This window comes from Mandrillus leucophaeus, unplaced genomic scaffold, assembly GCF_000951045.1.
Source record: "Mandrillus leucophaeus isolate KB7577 unplaced genomic scaffold, Mleu.le_1.0 Scaffold718, whole genome shotgun sequence".
NCBI classification, from domain to species: Eukaryota; Metazoa; Chordata; class Mammalia; order Primates; family Cercopithecidae; genus Mandrillus; species Mandrillus leucophaeus.
The window spans coordinates 254,484-269,491 of record NW_012107786.1 but is presented as its reverse complement, the minus strand read 5'-3'; the positions used below and the strand labels follow the sequence as shown (position 1 = coordinate 269,491).

The 15,008-nt window shown below is 55.4% G+C and overlaps 2 protein-coding genes across 6 annotated transcripts in view; one reads left to right on the top strand and one right to left on the bottom strand.

The window, feature by feature from the left end:
- RELA (v-rel avian reticuloendotheliosis viral oncogene homolog A) overlaps window positions 1-9,110 on the top strand; it is a 9,532-nt gene extending 422 nt beyond the window's left edge. Inside the window, exons 1-11 of one of the 5 annotated variants that reach the window (XM_011965192.1) lie at window positions 293-539; window positions 630-781; window positions 883-1,031; window positions 2,524-2,615; window positions 2,942-3,073; window positions 3,916-4,020; window positions 4,237-4,449; window positions 6,476-6,556; window positions 6,649-6,720; window positions 7,711-7,892; window positions 8,202-9,110. In XM_011965192.1, coding sequence (XP_011820582.1) covers window positions 689-781; window positions 883-1,031; window positions 2,524-2,615; window positions 2,942-3,073; window positions 3,916-4,020; window positions 4,237-4,449; window positions 6,476-6,556; window positions 6,649-6,720; window positions 7,711-7,892; window positions 8,202-8,333 — 1,251 coding nt within the window. In that variant the 5' untranslated portion in view covers window positions 293-539; window positions 630-688 and the 3' untranslated portion in view covers window positions 8,334-9,110. Of the gene's footprint in view, window positions 1-292; window positions 540-629; window positions 782-882; window positions 1,032-2,523; window positions 2,616-2,941; window positions 3,074-3,915; window positions 4,021-4,236; window positions 4,450-6,475; window positions 6,557-6,648; window positions 6,721-7,710 lie in introns of those variants that run through there. The other 4 variants (XM_011965189.1, XM_011965190.1, XM_011965191.1 and 1 more) reach the window with 4 other exon arrangements.
- A 2,661-nt stretch (window positions 9,111-11,771) lies between these two features.
- Window positions 11,772-15,008, bottom strand: part of SIPA1 (signal-induced proliferation-associated 1) — a 12,916-nt gene continuing 9,679 nt past the window's right edge. Inside the window, exons 8-14 of the mRNA XM_011965240.1 lie at window positions 13,197-13,463; window positions 13,005-13,116; window positions 12,818-12,926; window positions 12,632-12,733; window positions 12,492-12,546; window positions 12,205-12,283; window positions 11,772-12,113 (exon numbers count right to left, since the gene is read on the bottom strand). Coding sequence (XP_011820630.1) covers window positions 11,967-12,113; window positions 12,205-12,283; window positions 12,492-12,546; window positions 12,632-12,733; window positions 12,818-12,926; window positions 13,005-13,116; window positions 13,197-13,463 — 871 coding nt within the window. The 3' untranslated portion in view covers window positions 11,772-11,966. The remainder of the gene's footprint in view (window positions 12,114-12,204; window positions 12,284-12,491; window positions 12,547-12,631; window positions 12,734-12,817; window positions 12,927-13,004; window positions 13,117-13,196; window positions 13,464-15,008) is intronic.

Below are 15,008 nucleotides of genomic sequence, written 5' to 3'. Positions count from 1 at the left end.
TGCGCAGGGAGCGGTCGGCCTGCCGGATGGTGGCGCGGGGCGGGGCAGGCGGGGAGGGGTCTGACTCAGTTTCCCCTCTGGGTGGAGGGGGGCCCTTGACTCAGCATCCTCCCTGGGTGGGGGAGCAGAGGGAGCCTTGACTCAGTTTCCCTCCACACCGTCCATGGGGGCAGCTCTGGCTTCGTTTCCCTATTAGGGGAGAACGCATCTGATTCAGTTTCCTCTCTGGATGGAGGTGGGGCGTGCCCTCCCTCAGTTTTCCTTATGAAAGTACAACAGGCCCTGATTCGGCTTCCCTCGGGAGAAGGATTCCTTACCCCGTTTTCCCTGAAGAAGCAGGTGTTTCTGGTTCCTTGCCTCTACTCCTTAGTTTCACCGCAGGTTCTAGGAAGCAGGTCCTCACTCAGTTCCCCTGGGAGGGAGCCTGGCTGCTCTTCTCTGTGGAGAGCAGATACTCCCTTGTGAGGATGGGCAGTGGGTGTGTGCTGACCCTGATCTCCCTCCCCTTTCAGAACTGTTCCCCCTCATCTTCCCGGCAGGTAAGTGGCCCCCGCAGCGGTCGGGGAGGTGTTCCCTGGGGTAGGGCAGCGGGGGCAGCTGTCTAATGGGCCTGCGGTGTCCCCTGGCAGAGCCAGCCCAGGCCTCTGGCCCCTATGTGGAGATCATTGAGCAGCCCAAGCAGCGGGGCATGCGCTTCCGCTACAAGTGCGAGGGGCGCTCCGCGGGCAGCATCCCAGGCGAGAGGAGCACAGATACCACCAAGACCCACCCCACCATCAAGGTCAGCACTGCACCAGGGTGTGCGGGGAAGGGACTGTGGAACCCCAGCCCTCTGTGTTTGGGAGTCAGGTTTGGATGTCTGGGCCTCTGTACTTTGGACAGATCAATGGCTACACAGGACCAGGGACAGTACGCATCTCCCTAGTCACCAAGGACCCTCCTCACCGGCCTCACCCCCACGAGCTTGTAGGAAAGGACTGCCGGGATGGCTTCTATGAGGCTGAGCTCTGCCCAGACCGCTGCATCCACAGGTGAGCTCCCTGCAGGCTAGGAGGCCCAGCATGAGGGGACAGGAGGCGGGCTATGAAGTAGCCACTACAGTGTTACTCCTTTCTGGACACAGGGCAGAGTTGCTTACTTCTTGCTCTGACTCAGCTCTGCAAGTAAACTCCCTTTATCTTGAAATGATCTATTTGTACCTCTACTCTAGCACAGATAAGAGCTCCAAGGGATATGGATGGGTCCCTAATCACTTCTGAATCCCTGACCCCTGTAGCTGGAAGGACAGGTCCCTTGGAGTCATGTCTCTTGTTTGAGAAAGAAAACCACTGAACCAACACTCTCCCCTGGAGGTGACATTGCAGTTGACAGAGACAGGCCTTAAAAAAATATACAGGCCAGGCATAGTGGCTCATGCTTATAATTCTAGCACTTCCGGAGGCCAAGGCAGGAAGATCTCTTGAGCCTGGGAGTTCAAGACTAACCAAGGCAACATAGTGAGACCCCATCTCTACAAAAAAATAAGAAATTAGCTGGGTATGGTGACTTGTGCCTATAGTCCCAGCTACTTGGGAGGCTGATGTGGGAGGATCACCTGAGCCCAGGAGGTCACCGCTACGGCAAGCTATGATTGCACCACGACACTTGGGTAGCAGAGCGACACCTTGTCGTTTTTTTGTTTTTGTTTTTGTTTTTTTTGAGACGGAGTCTTGCTCTGTCCCCAGGCTGGAGTGCAGTGGCACAATCTCAGCTCACTGCAACCTCTATCTGCCGGGTTTAGACCATTCTCCTGCCTCAGCTTCCCGAGTGGCTGGGACTACAGGTGCCCGCCACCACGCCCAGCAAATTTTTTTGCGTTTTTTTTTTAGTAGAGAAGGGGTTTCACCATGTTAGTCAGGATGTTCTCAATCTCCTGACCTCATGATCTGCCTGTCTCAGCCTCCCAAAGTGCTGGGATTACAGGTGTGAGCCACCGCACCCGGCCCAACACCCTGTCTCTTAAAAATAAATAAATACACAGATAAATAAACAAGGTGCTGTCAGAGTAACAATTTCAGTCCTGAAAATAAAACAAAGTCATAGGCTAGAAGGATAACCTGGGGTGGGGGAGTTACGGGAGCTGGTGTGATGACTTTAGATTGGGAGGTCAGGGAAGGCCTCCCTCAGCTAAGACTTGAATGGTGAGAAGGAGGAGAGAAGTAGGAAAAGAACATTCCAAGCCGACCAAACAAGTGCAGAGGCCTTGAGGTGGGAATGAGTGTCCTGTGTTTAGAGAATGGAAAAGAAGCCCCTGTGGTTGTAAGCAGGGAGCCCGCAGGGAGGCTGGCGGAGGCGGGGGCACGGAAGTGCTTGTCAGCTGAGGGAAGGGACAGGGTTCATTGCAGCACAGTAGGAAGCCACTGGAGGGGGTTAAGCATGGAGCGATGGTCTGGGGGTGGGTGGAGGAGGAAGGAGCAGGCTGGGCAAGGCAGGAAGGTCCGGGCTGTGTGAGAGACAGCAGGACAGACGGCTGGGGGTGCTCAGTTTCCAGAACCTGGGAATCCAGTGTGTGAAGAAGCGGGACCTGGAGCAGGCTATCACTCAGCGCATCCAGACGAACAACAATCCCTTCCAAGGTGAGGGCTACCCTGCCTGCCGCCCCCGCACCCTCTGCCACCCTCCCTGGCCCGCCTTTCCTGCATCTCCCTCATTGGCCAGTACACGGTAAAGATGGACTCTTGGTGCCCATTCAGTACTCTCCCACTTTGCCATTGGGAAACTGAGGCCCAGGAGGGGACATGACATTCAGGTCACAGTGGAGTCACTGCTGGGTTCTGCCTCCTCTAGGACTTGTGTTTTACACACTCGCCAGCGGCCCTCCCAGAGCAGAGCTCCCTGCCCCAACTGGTCACACCTATATCCCCACTTCCCCTGCTCTCCTGATCACCTGTTTTCTTGCCAGTTCCTATAGAAGAACAGCGTGGGGACTACGACCTGAATGCTGTGCGGCTCTGCTTCCAGGTGACAGTGCGGGATCCATCAGGCAGGCCCCTCCGCCTGCCGCCTGTCCTTTCTCATCCCATCTTTGACAACCGTGAGTAGCGAGGGAGACACAGGAAGGGGAGAGGGTGGGCCTGGATAGGAGGAAGGGGGTTGGGGTGAGTGTGGCCTGCAAGAGGTGCTCTGATTCATCAATCATCTTGTGTATTCATCTTCTCTTCTGTGCCCAGCTCTTTGTTGGCTGAGGAGAGAAGGCAAAGAAGACCCAGAGCTGTCCTTGAGGTGTAGCTCCGGCCTGGCAGGGAGTCTAGCAGGGAGTCTGATGGGAAATGGGCATTTTCAGTATCGTGTGATGAGAAGGTGGTGTGCCCACAACTGCGATAATGACTCTAGGAAACGAACTCCCAGGAACAAGATAGTGTTCGAGAATGATGCTTCAGTGACAGAAGCCCGCAGATGAATTGGGCTGACTGATCAGCTGCAGTCTTTAATTAAGTAACCAGCAGGATGAATGGAAATAAAACGACTCTGGAACCCCAAAGATGGGAAACCAGGATAAACTGGGGGTCAGGAGGGAAGGGCTCATTGCCAAGGTGGATATGGACTGACCTTAAAGATTGCTTTGGTCAGGTGGAGAAACAGTGTGATCAGATTGGCGCTCACTGGACTATAAGCTCCGTGAGAGCAGAGGTTTAGGTTTTGTATGCGGTTGTATTCTCCTTGCTTAGATCAGTGTTGAGCGCCCAGTAGGCAAATACTTGCTGAATTGGTTGGGGTGAGGAGCTAATAAGAAGGTCTGACTGTGGCTGCAAAGGTGTAGGTGGCAAGCTCTGGGCAACCTTGACTTGGGGCTAGGCAGGGAAGTTGCATCTCCTGCAGGCCACCCCGGGGACCTCTGGTGGCTCAGGTCATCCTTCCTTGTTCTCACTGCCTCAGGTGCCCCCAACACTGCCGAACTCAAGATCTGCCGAGTGAACCGAAACTCTGGCAGCTGCCTCGGTGGGGATGAGATCTTCCTACTGTGTGACAAGGTGCAGAAAGGTATACATCAGGAGGCAGGGGTGGGCTCTTGGGAGCAAGGGGTGAAGCTGAGCAGAGACGGGGCGTGGCAGGCAACTGGCTTTGGATACTTCCTCCTATGCCTCAGGGGCCTCAGGTGGGCCAAAGGGTGATATTAGAAGACAAGCATCCGAAGTTGAGGGGGAGACCGTGGAGGGTTAGACACACTGACCCACACTGCCACCCCATCTCCTGCAGAGGACATTGAGGTGTATTTCACGGGACCAGGCTGGGAGGCCCGAGGCTCCTTTTCACAAGCTGATGTGCACCGACAAGTGGCCATTGTGTTCCGGACCCCTCCCTACGCAGACCCCAGCCTGCAGGCTCCCGTGCGTGTCTCCATGCAGCTGCGGCGGCCTTCCGACCGGGAGCTCAGTGAGCCCATGGAATTCCAGTACCTGCCAGATACAGGTACACAGCTGGGATGGCAGCATCAGGGCAGCTGGGCTCTGCCATGAGAGAGAGGCCAAGACTGCATGTCTGGGGCTGTAGTTGAGGGCCAGAAGCTGGAGTCAGAGCTTGGGATTTATATGGTAATTGGAATCCATTTCTTGCCACATTTAGTGATAAGGATACCTCAGACGTTGAGCTAGTACTACACATCTGCCCTATTCCAGGCATTTCACTGGATTACCTGATTCTAATCTCATGACCCTTTTGAAGTAGGAGATAGTGTCTGACTTGCTTGGGTTCACGTGGCTAGTAAGTAGCAGAGTCAGCATTGGAACCCAGGCCATCTGGCTTCAAGGTCCTTTTGCCACACTGGTTGTCTTGTCACTACCATAGAGCTCAGCCACATTTTGGTCAAGGTTTGAATGTCTACTTGGTACCAGGGCCTGTGCCAGGTATTGTGAATACAAAAAATGAGTAAGACATGCTCCCTGCCCTCAGAATCTCAGTCACTTGAGGAAGACAAATGTGCAAAACAGATCCTTAAGTCACAGAATGACATGTGAAACAGAGGTGTGTGCAGAGCAGCACAGGGGCACGGTGGCCTCCGAGGAGCTGGAGACAGCTGCATGGAGAAGGTGGCGTTGAAGCTGGAGAAAGACACGGAAGTGTGTTCTCTAGGCAGGTGGCCAAGCACCTGGAAGGGAAGGGGTGTTGGCAACTGCACGGCCTGTTCGGGGGCATCTTCGTGGTTTGAGCCGATGTTGGGCAGTGAGCAGGCTCAGAGAGAGGAGGGTGTGGTTCAGCTGAACGCCTCTAAGCAGAGAAGTGACAGGAGCAGATTTCGAAGTTGACTCAGGAGGCCACATGTAGAAGATCAGAGACGAACAGACTCAAAGCGGGGAGGCCACTCTGGAAGATGTTGCTGTAGTCCAGGGAAAGAAGATGCGGCACAAACCTCGTAGAAGGAATAGCGAAGCCAGATCACATCTCCGCCACTGTCCTCAGTTACCCTTCAGCCCTGCAGCCGTTTTGCATCTTATAGACCAAGCGCAGTCTCACCTCAGGACCTGTGTCTAGCTATTGCCTCTGCTTGGAATGCCTGGCCCAAGGTTTTAATGCAGGTGGCTTATGCCAGTCCTTCTCTGACCTCTGAATTAGTCCTTCCCTCTAAATTTAGACTGCCCCGACCTCACTTCCGGTATTGTTCCATCACCGTATCTTCCCTGAACCACTGTCACTTGAGATTTTCTGGTTTGTATATATGGTTGTGTCCCTCTCACTTTTTCACTAGGATGCCAACTTTTTGGGAGCAGACACCTTGTGTGCTTATGGCCACATCCCCAGTGTCTAGAAGGGAGGCTGGCACATAGTAGGTGCTTGATAAATATGTGTCAAGTTAGTGGTGGCGAGTGAGAGAAAAGAAGGTAATCATTCCAAGGTTTCTAGCTTGGGTGACAGGGTAGATGGCAGATGGATGGTCAGGAAATACAAGAGAAAGAACCCAGTTTTTGAGGGATGATGAGGTTGTCTTTGAATTAATGGAATTCAGGTGCTTTGGAGCTACTGAAGTACCATTGTAATTAGAAAGACAGTTCTGAAAGCTCCAACTAAAATACGAAACCATTACAGATAAGAATAAGAGTCTGCTGAAGTCTTAAGGCAGTTGTGCCCCAGCTGCCCCAGAGTGGCAAGAAATTCTCACCACCCTGGGTGGAGGCTGACAGTGAGCCAGGACGTGAGCAGTGCAGGAAGGCATGAGCTGGAGGCTGGGGACCCCCAGGGCTCCTCTTTCCCCAGAGCACAGCCCCTGTACTCGGCCTCGCCATGTGGCCGTAGAGGGGCAGATTCAGCCAACAGAGGCCTCCAAAAGCTGTGGGATTCTCAGAACTGCTGGATGTCACACATCCCTTCTCACTGGCAGAGGAGGTTGGGAGAACGGGTCTTGGGAAAGCCTGGCTCCTCGGTTTCCTCCTGAGGGTCCTTTGAGAGCGTTGGGGGCCCACCTGAGGAGAGCAAGTCCCACTTCTCCCCCTTACGTTCCCAGACGATCGTCACCGGATCGAGGAGAAACGCAAAAGGACATATGAGACCTTCAAGAGCATCATGAAGAAGAGTCCTTTCAGCGGTGAGATGGGGACCGGGAAGGACAGAGAGAAAGGCAGCGGGCAGGGAGGGGACACCCTGGGGCTGAGAACTGACCCAGCCCTTGCCCTACAGGACCCACTGACCCCCGGCCTCCACCTCGGCGCATTGCTGTGCCTTCCCGCAACTCAGCTGTTCCCAAGCCAGGTAAGGATTTCCTTTTGTCCTACTGGAACGACAGGCTCAGCTCTGTTCAGCTGAGGAGCAGTGGAGATGCAGACTCTTGGGCCCCGTTACAGACCTACTGAATCAGAGGCTTTGAAAGGATGGCGCAGGAACCAGCGACTTCTGGGACGCTAATGCACGCTGAAGCCTGGGAACCACTGTGCCAGTTAAATCCTGTACTGGGTATCTTGGGATTCAGAAGTTAAAAATGCAGAATCGGCCGGGCACGGTGGCTCAGGCCTGTAATCCCAGCACTTTGGGAGGCCGAGACGGGCAGATGACGAGGTCAGGAGATCGAGACCATCCTGGCTAACACGGTGAAACGCTGTCTCTATTAAAAATACAAAACATTAGCTGGGCGAGGTGGCGGGCGCCTGTAGTCCCAGCTACTCGGGAGGCTGAGGCAGGAGAATGGCATGAACCTGGGAGGCGGAGCTTGCAGTGAGCTGAGATCCGGCCACTGCACTCCCGCCTGGGCGACACAGCGAGACTCTGTCTCAGAAAAAAAAAAAATGCAGAATCTCTACTTTCATCTCTCACTTGAATTAGGGGGAACAAAAATCACTTCTGAATTAGCAAGACGTATGTGCCGGTGCGAGGCTCAAAAACTGACAAGCTGTCCACTTGAGGCCGCTGCCCACTTGGTGCTCCATGGGCTCACTGCCTCTCAGGACTTAGTTTTTCAGCTGTAAACCGAGGAGTCCAGCTTGTCTCTCAAAGTGTCCCTTCCTTTAAAAGGCTGGGAGAGTTTTGTGGGCTTGAGTAGTCAGGGAGGACTCCAACGTGGAGGTGTGGCTAGAACTGGACCCTACAGGCTGGGTCAGATGGGGTAAGAGGAAGGAGATAGGGTGTTGGCAGTGACTTCCTAGAGAGGGATTGAGCCTAGGCGCCATCAAGAGGGGCTGGGGTAAGAGGACGGGGTGGATCTCTAGGGCTTTCTCTGACCCCTGCCTCTCTGTCTCTCTCTTCCAGCACCCCAGCCCTATCCCTTTACGTCATCCCTGAGCACCATCAACTATGATGAGTTTCCCACCATGGTGTTTCCTTCTGGGCAGATAAGCCAGGCCTCAGCCTTGGCCTCGGCCCCTCCCCAAGTCCTGCCCCAGGCTCCAGCCCCTGCCCCTGCTTCAGCCATGGTGTCAGCTCTGGCCCAGGCCCCAGTCCCTGTCCCAGTCCTAGCCCCAGGCCCTCCTCAGGCTGTGGCCCCACCTGCCCCCAAGCCCACCCAGGCTGGGGAAGGAACGCTGTCAGAGGCCTTGCTGCAGCTGCAGTTTGATGATGAAGACCTGGGGGCCTTGCTTGGCAACAGCACAGACCCAACCGTGTTCACAGACCTGGCATCAGTCGACAACTCCGAGTTTCAGCAGCTGCTGAACCAGGGCGTACCTGTGGCCCCCCACACAACTGAGCCCATGCTGATGGAGTACCCTGAGGCTATAACTCGCCTAGTGACAGGGGCCCAGAGGCCCCCTGACCCAGCTCCTGCTCCACTGGGGGCCCCGGGGCTCCCCAACGGCCTCCTTTCAGGAGATGAAGACTTCTCCTCCATTGCGGACATGGACTTCTCAGCCCTGCTGAGTCAGATCAGCTCCTAAGGGGTGATGCCTACCCTCCCCAGAGCACTGGGTTGCAGGGGATTGAAGCCCTCCCAGAGCACTTACGGATTCTGGTGGGGTGTGTTCCAGCTGCCCCCAGCTTTGGTGATGTCTTCCTTGGAGGGGGAAGGCATATTTTATTCTTTTATTGGCAATACCTGTATCTATCTCTCTTTTTGGAGGTGCTTAAGCAGAAGCATTAACTTCTCTGGAAAGGGGGAAGCTGGGGAAACTCAAACTCTTCCCCTATCCTGATGGTCAGCTCCCTTCTCTGTAGGGAACTATGGGGGCCCCCGTCCCCATCCTGCAGCTTCTAGTACTCTCCTAGAGAGAGAAGCAGGCTAGAGGTAAGGCCTTTGAGCCCACACAGCCTTATTATCAAGTGTCTTCCATCATGGATTCATTACACCTTAAAATAACGCCCCAGGTACCAGCCCCTCTATGGCATTGGCATTGTCGCTGTGCCTAACACCAGCATTTGAGGGGCTGGCCTTCGTGCCCTACAGAGGTCTCTGCCGGCTCTTTCCTTGCTCAGCTGTGGCTGAAGGAAACCAGTGGAACAACGCTGGCGCTCTCAAGGATCCAGAGGGGGTTTGGTTTGGGACTTCCCTGCTCTCCCTCTTCTCAAGTGCCTTAATTGAGGGCAAGTTGTTAGAGAGAGTCGGGAGGAGCAGGCTGGCAGCTCTCCAGTCAGGAGGCATAGTTTTCACCGAAGAATCAAAGCACTTGGACTCTTGCTCTTTCTACTCTGAATTAATAAATCTGTTGCCAAGCTGGCTAGAGATTCACTTTTTTTCAGCAGACACTGAGCACACACTTTGCTAGTCACATCAGGCCGGACATTGGTGGTAGAGAGCTGGGTGAATGCGTGCACTGTCCTCTGAGAGCCTGCAGTCTGAGAATGCCCTTGGAAACCCCGAGTTACTTTCTAGTGGATGAAAACGGGCAACTAAGGCAGGAGTCCTAACACACCGAGAGCCTAGTAGGGCCCACTGACTGTGGGGATTGAGCAATTTCAGGAGTCTTCCCAGAGGCCCCATTTGCTCCAGGTCTTAGATCAGCTGAGAGTGGATCTCGCAGAGGGACTAGCCAGCGTCAGAGGCAAGAGAAACGATGTTCGAAAGATTTGATGGGGCCAGGAAATTTGGACTTAATTCCTTGGGTGGCCCAGGGAGTGTGTGCTTCTCTTGGGGAATGTGTAGTGCCAGGTGAAGATCTACCCTGCCCCACCGATGCTTTGATACTCTGTTCTGGGAGGAACGGTGAAAGCTTCAATCCACAGCCTCAGGAAGCCAAAACAAAGGCCCAGCCGCAGCCCACAGGGCTACAGCTGGACGTACTTCCGCTTTGCCCCAGCGCAAGCTCAGAGCAAATAGCGCTGGCCGGCTTGGTCTCCTCGTTCTCGAGTGCGCAGGCGCACAAGGAGCCCTCAGCGACCGGAGGCCGAGTCCCGCATCTGGGGGAAATCCCCGCCAAAGCCGATGGCGTTTCCTCTGGGCTTCGCACTGTTGCGGGAGTACAACAGCAGGGGAAAAGGAGTTATCGTCAGCGGGACGCGTCCCAAAAGTCAGCGAATCTCCTAGGAACACAAAAGGCCCTGGGTGCAGGCTCCCATGGGCAGCGTCTGCGAGACTGCAGGCCGACTGCGTCGATGAAGTGGAGCTTGCCCCGGGGCTCTGGCTCGCTGGGGATGGCCAGGGGCGGGGCCTGGAGCGAGGGCGGGCCTCGGCGGAACTCCTACGCGAGGGGCGGAGCCCGGGCTCGCGGTGGCCGGGTCAGGACCCGGGCGAAGCTGCCGGGTAGTCTCTGGGAGGCGGGGCCGGGGAGGAAGCGGGCGGGGTGAGAAGGCTCCTAAGCTGAGGAATCCGACTGCTGAGCTGCGCAGGGACCCCGACCGGAGGTCCCCGACCCGAGGCCCAGAGGGAAACCAGGGAGCCCAGGCCATGCAGCCCATGCTGCGCCTCCCTCGCCTTGGCTTTCTCGGTCCCGCTTCCTCCCGTTACCCACGGAAGACCTCTCCTGGTCCTTCTCTCATTCCTGAATGATCCCATCATGCTCATGGCTCACCAGCTCCAAGTCCTCATATCCAGCCCAGACCTCTCTCCTCTGCGCGCCAGCCCCTGGACATCTCCACTCTGACGTCCTCGGGCCTCTCAAACACCCTGTTCCAAATGACCTCAGCCATCCCCAGTCTGCCTCTCGTTTTCCCTGTGTCAGCCCTGGCCCTGCCACCTTCCAGGGGCTCCAGCCGGAAACCTGGCCACTACTGTAGATGCCACAACTCTTAGTAACTTGCATCCAGTCTTTCCACGAGGTCCTGGAAAATCTGCCCACTTCTCCCCACTGTCACTGCTATCACTGAGTTTAAGTCACCACTATACCTCCCACTGGACTGTGGCTACAGCCGCCTCCCTGCAGCCAAAGAGCTCTGACATCCAGATCTCACCTCATCAATCTTCCTTTGAACATCAACCACATGACCAGATCCTAGTTTTCTGCAGACACACCCTCAGTGACCAGAGCTTCCACACTAGTCCACAACCAGGAAGAACTGGCAGTCTTGGGAACTGCTAATCCACGATCCCTAGTGTACCTTCACAACCCTTTCTGATCCGGCTTCTTTGACCATGGGTTCCTGTGTGTGCCTTGGCTCTAGTCCAACAGGCCCCAGCCAGACTGGTCCTACCAGGATACCTCTGACGTCTCTGCCTGGTGAACTCCTACCCAGCCTTCAAAACTCAGCCCTCATTACCTCCTCCATGAAGCCTTCCTGATCCTCAGATGCTGTGTTTCTCAGAGCCTAGCTCATCCTGCCAGCACCTAAGTTAACAGACCCAGGGCCTACCTAGGTCTCACCATGGAGCTTCAGCCAGCCTAGGGAAGGGACTGGAATAGGCATGAGATGCTGGGCAAGTCTGCCCTGTCTGGGCCTCAGGTCCAGAAAACATAGGATTTAGACAAAGTCCAAGTTTGGACTTGATGATGCCACTTAGAGGACCATAGGCTGGTGAGGAGAGAAGCGGGTCAAGGGCCCATTTCCTCCAGGACATGGAAACAGCCCCAGTCAACTGAGGCGGAGATGCCACCACCTCTGGAATTGGGCCCTGCAAGAAGTGGCCAGGTGGGTGGAGAGAGGATGAGGCCTGGGGGCTCAGTGGCTTCAGAGAGAAGAATGAGGCCTGCACCGAGGTGCAGGGCCTTGTGATGCATGGCCAGGGTAGGTGTGGGCTGTGGCCACCTCCTTCCCTGCAGAACCAAATAAACGTTATGGGAGAGAAGCCAAGCAGTGGCCTGGCCGCAGGGACCCCTCAGCGAGTGCCAGCCCATCTCTGAGCCAGTGTTCCCAGGGCCTGTCCTGACTGCTGCGAGGAGTCTGGCTGGGGCCTCTGGAGGCAAAGCCCCTGGCCCTGCCCTGTCTTGGACACACATTCAGACGCAGACAGCAGTGGCTTCTTTACTCCCTGAAGTCCTCTTTTCTCACAGAATATTTACAAACAGGGAAGGGGTAGAGGCCACCAAATAAAGGGCTGGGGAGGGGGGCAGTGCTAAGACGCGCCTCTGCGCAGGGAGAGTTCCTGAGAAGGGCCCAGTGTGACCACGGTGCCCTCAGGGGCCCAGGTAGTCCCAGGTGGCTCAGGCCAGGTCAGGGGTGGGAGAGCCCAGCTGCTTGGAGGCCAGGAGCAGGCGTGTGGCTGCGCTCTCAGACTCTGCCTGCAGCCGTCGGTTGTTGTGTCTCAGGCTCCGCACCTCCTCCTCCAGGGCTGCCCTGTCCGCCTTCTCCTGGGGTGGCCGGGGAAGACAAGAGTCAGAGCCGCCAGCCCCTTTCCTGGGGCAGCCTTGTGACTCCCCCCAAGCCCAGCCCACCCCTCACCTTCTGCAGGTCCTCCTGCAGCTTCCTGAGCATGGACTCCAAGTGAGAGACCTTCTCTGAGAGGTTCCCAGGCTCTGGCCTGAGGACATGGGGGTCAAGACTCAGCAAGACCAAGGCAGGGCGCAGCGCACGAGCTGACTCTCAGCCCCACCTAATGAGAGGGGCCCCGCCAGTCTTCTATGCATATGTGGCAGCAGAGCCGGGACAGAGCTCCACCCCAGCGGACAGGCATGAAGTGGGGGGTCATGTGGGCAGGTAAAGCGGCTGTGGGGAGTTGGGGAGCTTACTCAGCATCAGACTTTGGAGTTCCCTTAGGGTCTCCGCTCTCTGGGATGGGCTGTCCTGTGGGGACAGAGGGATCAGGTGGGCAGTCAGAAAGGGGGCAAGAGCACTGCCCAGGCTTACTGCAGCACCCTGGTGGCCTCACCCTCTCGGGACAGCGACTCCAGAATGGTGTTGCAAGTGGAGGCGATCTCAGAGATGGCCTGCCACTCATCCTCCAGGGTCCCACTGCCTGCCTCCGACATGACTGTGGGCACAAGGAGCAGGCTGAGCTGGGGAAGCCCAGAAGCACCCCCCGACCCCTCCCCTGCTCTCCTGGGTCCAGACTTACTCCTGCTGATGGAGTTCCGCAGAGACAAGGTACGTGGCAGAAAGGAGGCCCTCAGCTCTGGAGCCGGGTTGCCCTTGTCCTCAGAGCCACTGGGACTGCCTGGCCCGTCCTGTGCGACAGATACCGATTCAGTGATGCCCACTGCCACCACTGTGCCGCTGGGCTCCAGAGCTTGGTTTCTGCTCACCTGGGTCAGGGGTGCCTCACTGTCAGCACTGGGTACTGATGGCTTGGCCGTGGTAGCCAGGAGGAGATCCGGGGTGGTGGTGGGCAGGACTGGGGCCTCATCTGACAGGGAGCTGGGGAGAGCAGGGGTGGCTCAGAAAGGGAAGCCGCTTTTCCAGAGGCCTGGAGGAGAGGGAAGGCCAAGAGTGTGCACCTGCGTGGTGACAACGAGTTCTGGCTGTGCAGGAACTCGGTCCTCTCCTCGGCCAGATCCCCAGGCACTGGAGGACTGCCACCATCTTGCAGGCACAGGTGCAGCAGCTGTTTTGTGGTGGGCAGCAGGGTCACCCCCTGGACCTCATCCTGCACAGGCTCTGGGGCCCCCCGCCGGCTGGGCTCCTGCAGAGACAGCATGTACAGCTCCGAAAAACTCCTGTGGAGGGGGACAGGGTCAGGCAGGACTTCCCCAGTCCCCAGCGTCCTGCATCACCAGCCCCACCCCCAGCCCAGCTCACTACCAGGAGCAGGAGAGCTCCCCAGCTTCCAGACAACAGTGAAAAATGTCTGCCTGGTTACTGGCCATTTTTCCAGACCATGGTTCAAATTCCAGTGCTGCCCCTGGATATCCCAAGCAAATCACTCTGAACATCAATTTCTCCATCTGTGAAATGGGGATAATAGTACCAACCTCACAGTGTGCTGTGAGGGTTTAAATAAGACGTTCAAATTGCTTAAATCCCAAAACTACTGTCTGTAGCCAAATCCAACCTGTGCCTTTTCCTTTTCTTTTCTAAAGCAGATGTGCCAGCTGCTGTACTGCAAGCTAAGCATGGATTTTACTTTTTTTTTGTTTTTTTTTTTTGAGATGGAGTTTTGCTCTTGTTGCCCAGGCTGGAGTGCAGTGGTGTGATCACAGCTCACTGCAACCTCCTCCACCTCCTGGGTTCAAGTGAGTCTCCTGCCTCAGCCTCCCGAGTAGCTGGGATTACAGGCGTCTGCCATCATGCCTGGCTAATTTTTGTATTTTTAGTAGAGACGGATTTCACCATGTTGGCCAGGCTGGTCTCGAACTCCTGACCTCAGGTGATCCACTTGCCTCAGCCTCCCGAAGTGCTGGGATTACAGGTGTGAGCCACCGCACCCAGTCCGGATTTTACATTTTTAACTAGTAGAAAAATCAAAATAATATTTCATGATAAGTGAAAATCATATAAAATCCAAATTTCAGTGTCTGTAAAGTTTTAGCGAGATACAGGCACATTTATTTATTCATTTACCTACAACGACAGAGTAGCTGCGGCAGAGACCAGATGGTCCAGAAAGCCTAAAATATTTATTATTTGGGCATTTGCAGAAAATGTTTGCCTACCCCTGGCTTAGCACAGGAAATTATCAATAGTGTGTAATGTGTGTGGTGGTGGCAGGGGGGCGGGTGTCAACACTTAAAAAAAAAAAAGAAAAAACAGATAGTCGGGGCTATTTGATCTTTTAAGCAGTGGGAGCAAGGCGCTTAACTGGTCCCATTCTCCATATGAAGAAAGAGGTTCAGGGCGTGGTGGCTCACGCCTTTAATCCCAGAACTTTGGGAGGGCCAGGCGGGTGGAGCACCTGAGGTCAGGAGTTCGAGACCAGCCTGACCAACATGGTGAAACCCCGTCTCTACTACAAGTACAAAAAATTAGCCGGCCGTGGTGGTGCGTGCCTGTAATCCCAGCTACAAGACAGGCTGAGGCAGGGGAATTGCTTGAATCCGGGAGGCGGAGATTGCAATAAGCCAAAATCACGCCATTGCACTCCAGCTTGGGCAACAAGAGTGAAACTTCGTCTCAAAAAAAAAAAAAATTAAGAGAGAGGAGAGAGAAGAGAGGAAGAGAGGGGAGAGAGAGAGAGAGAGAAGAAGAAAGGGGAAGAGAGAGAGAGAAGAAGGAAGGGGGGAGAGAGAGAGAGAGAAGAAGGAAGGGGAGAGAGAGAGAGAGAAGAAGGAAGGGGAGAGAGAGAGAGAGAAGAAGGAAGGGGAGAGAGAGAG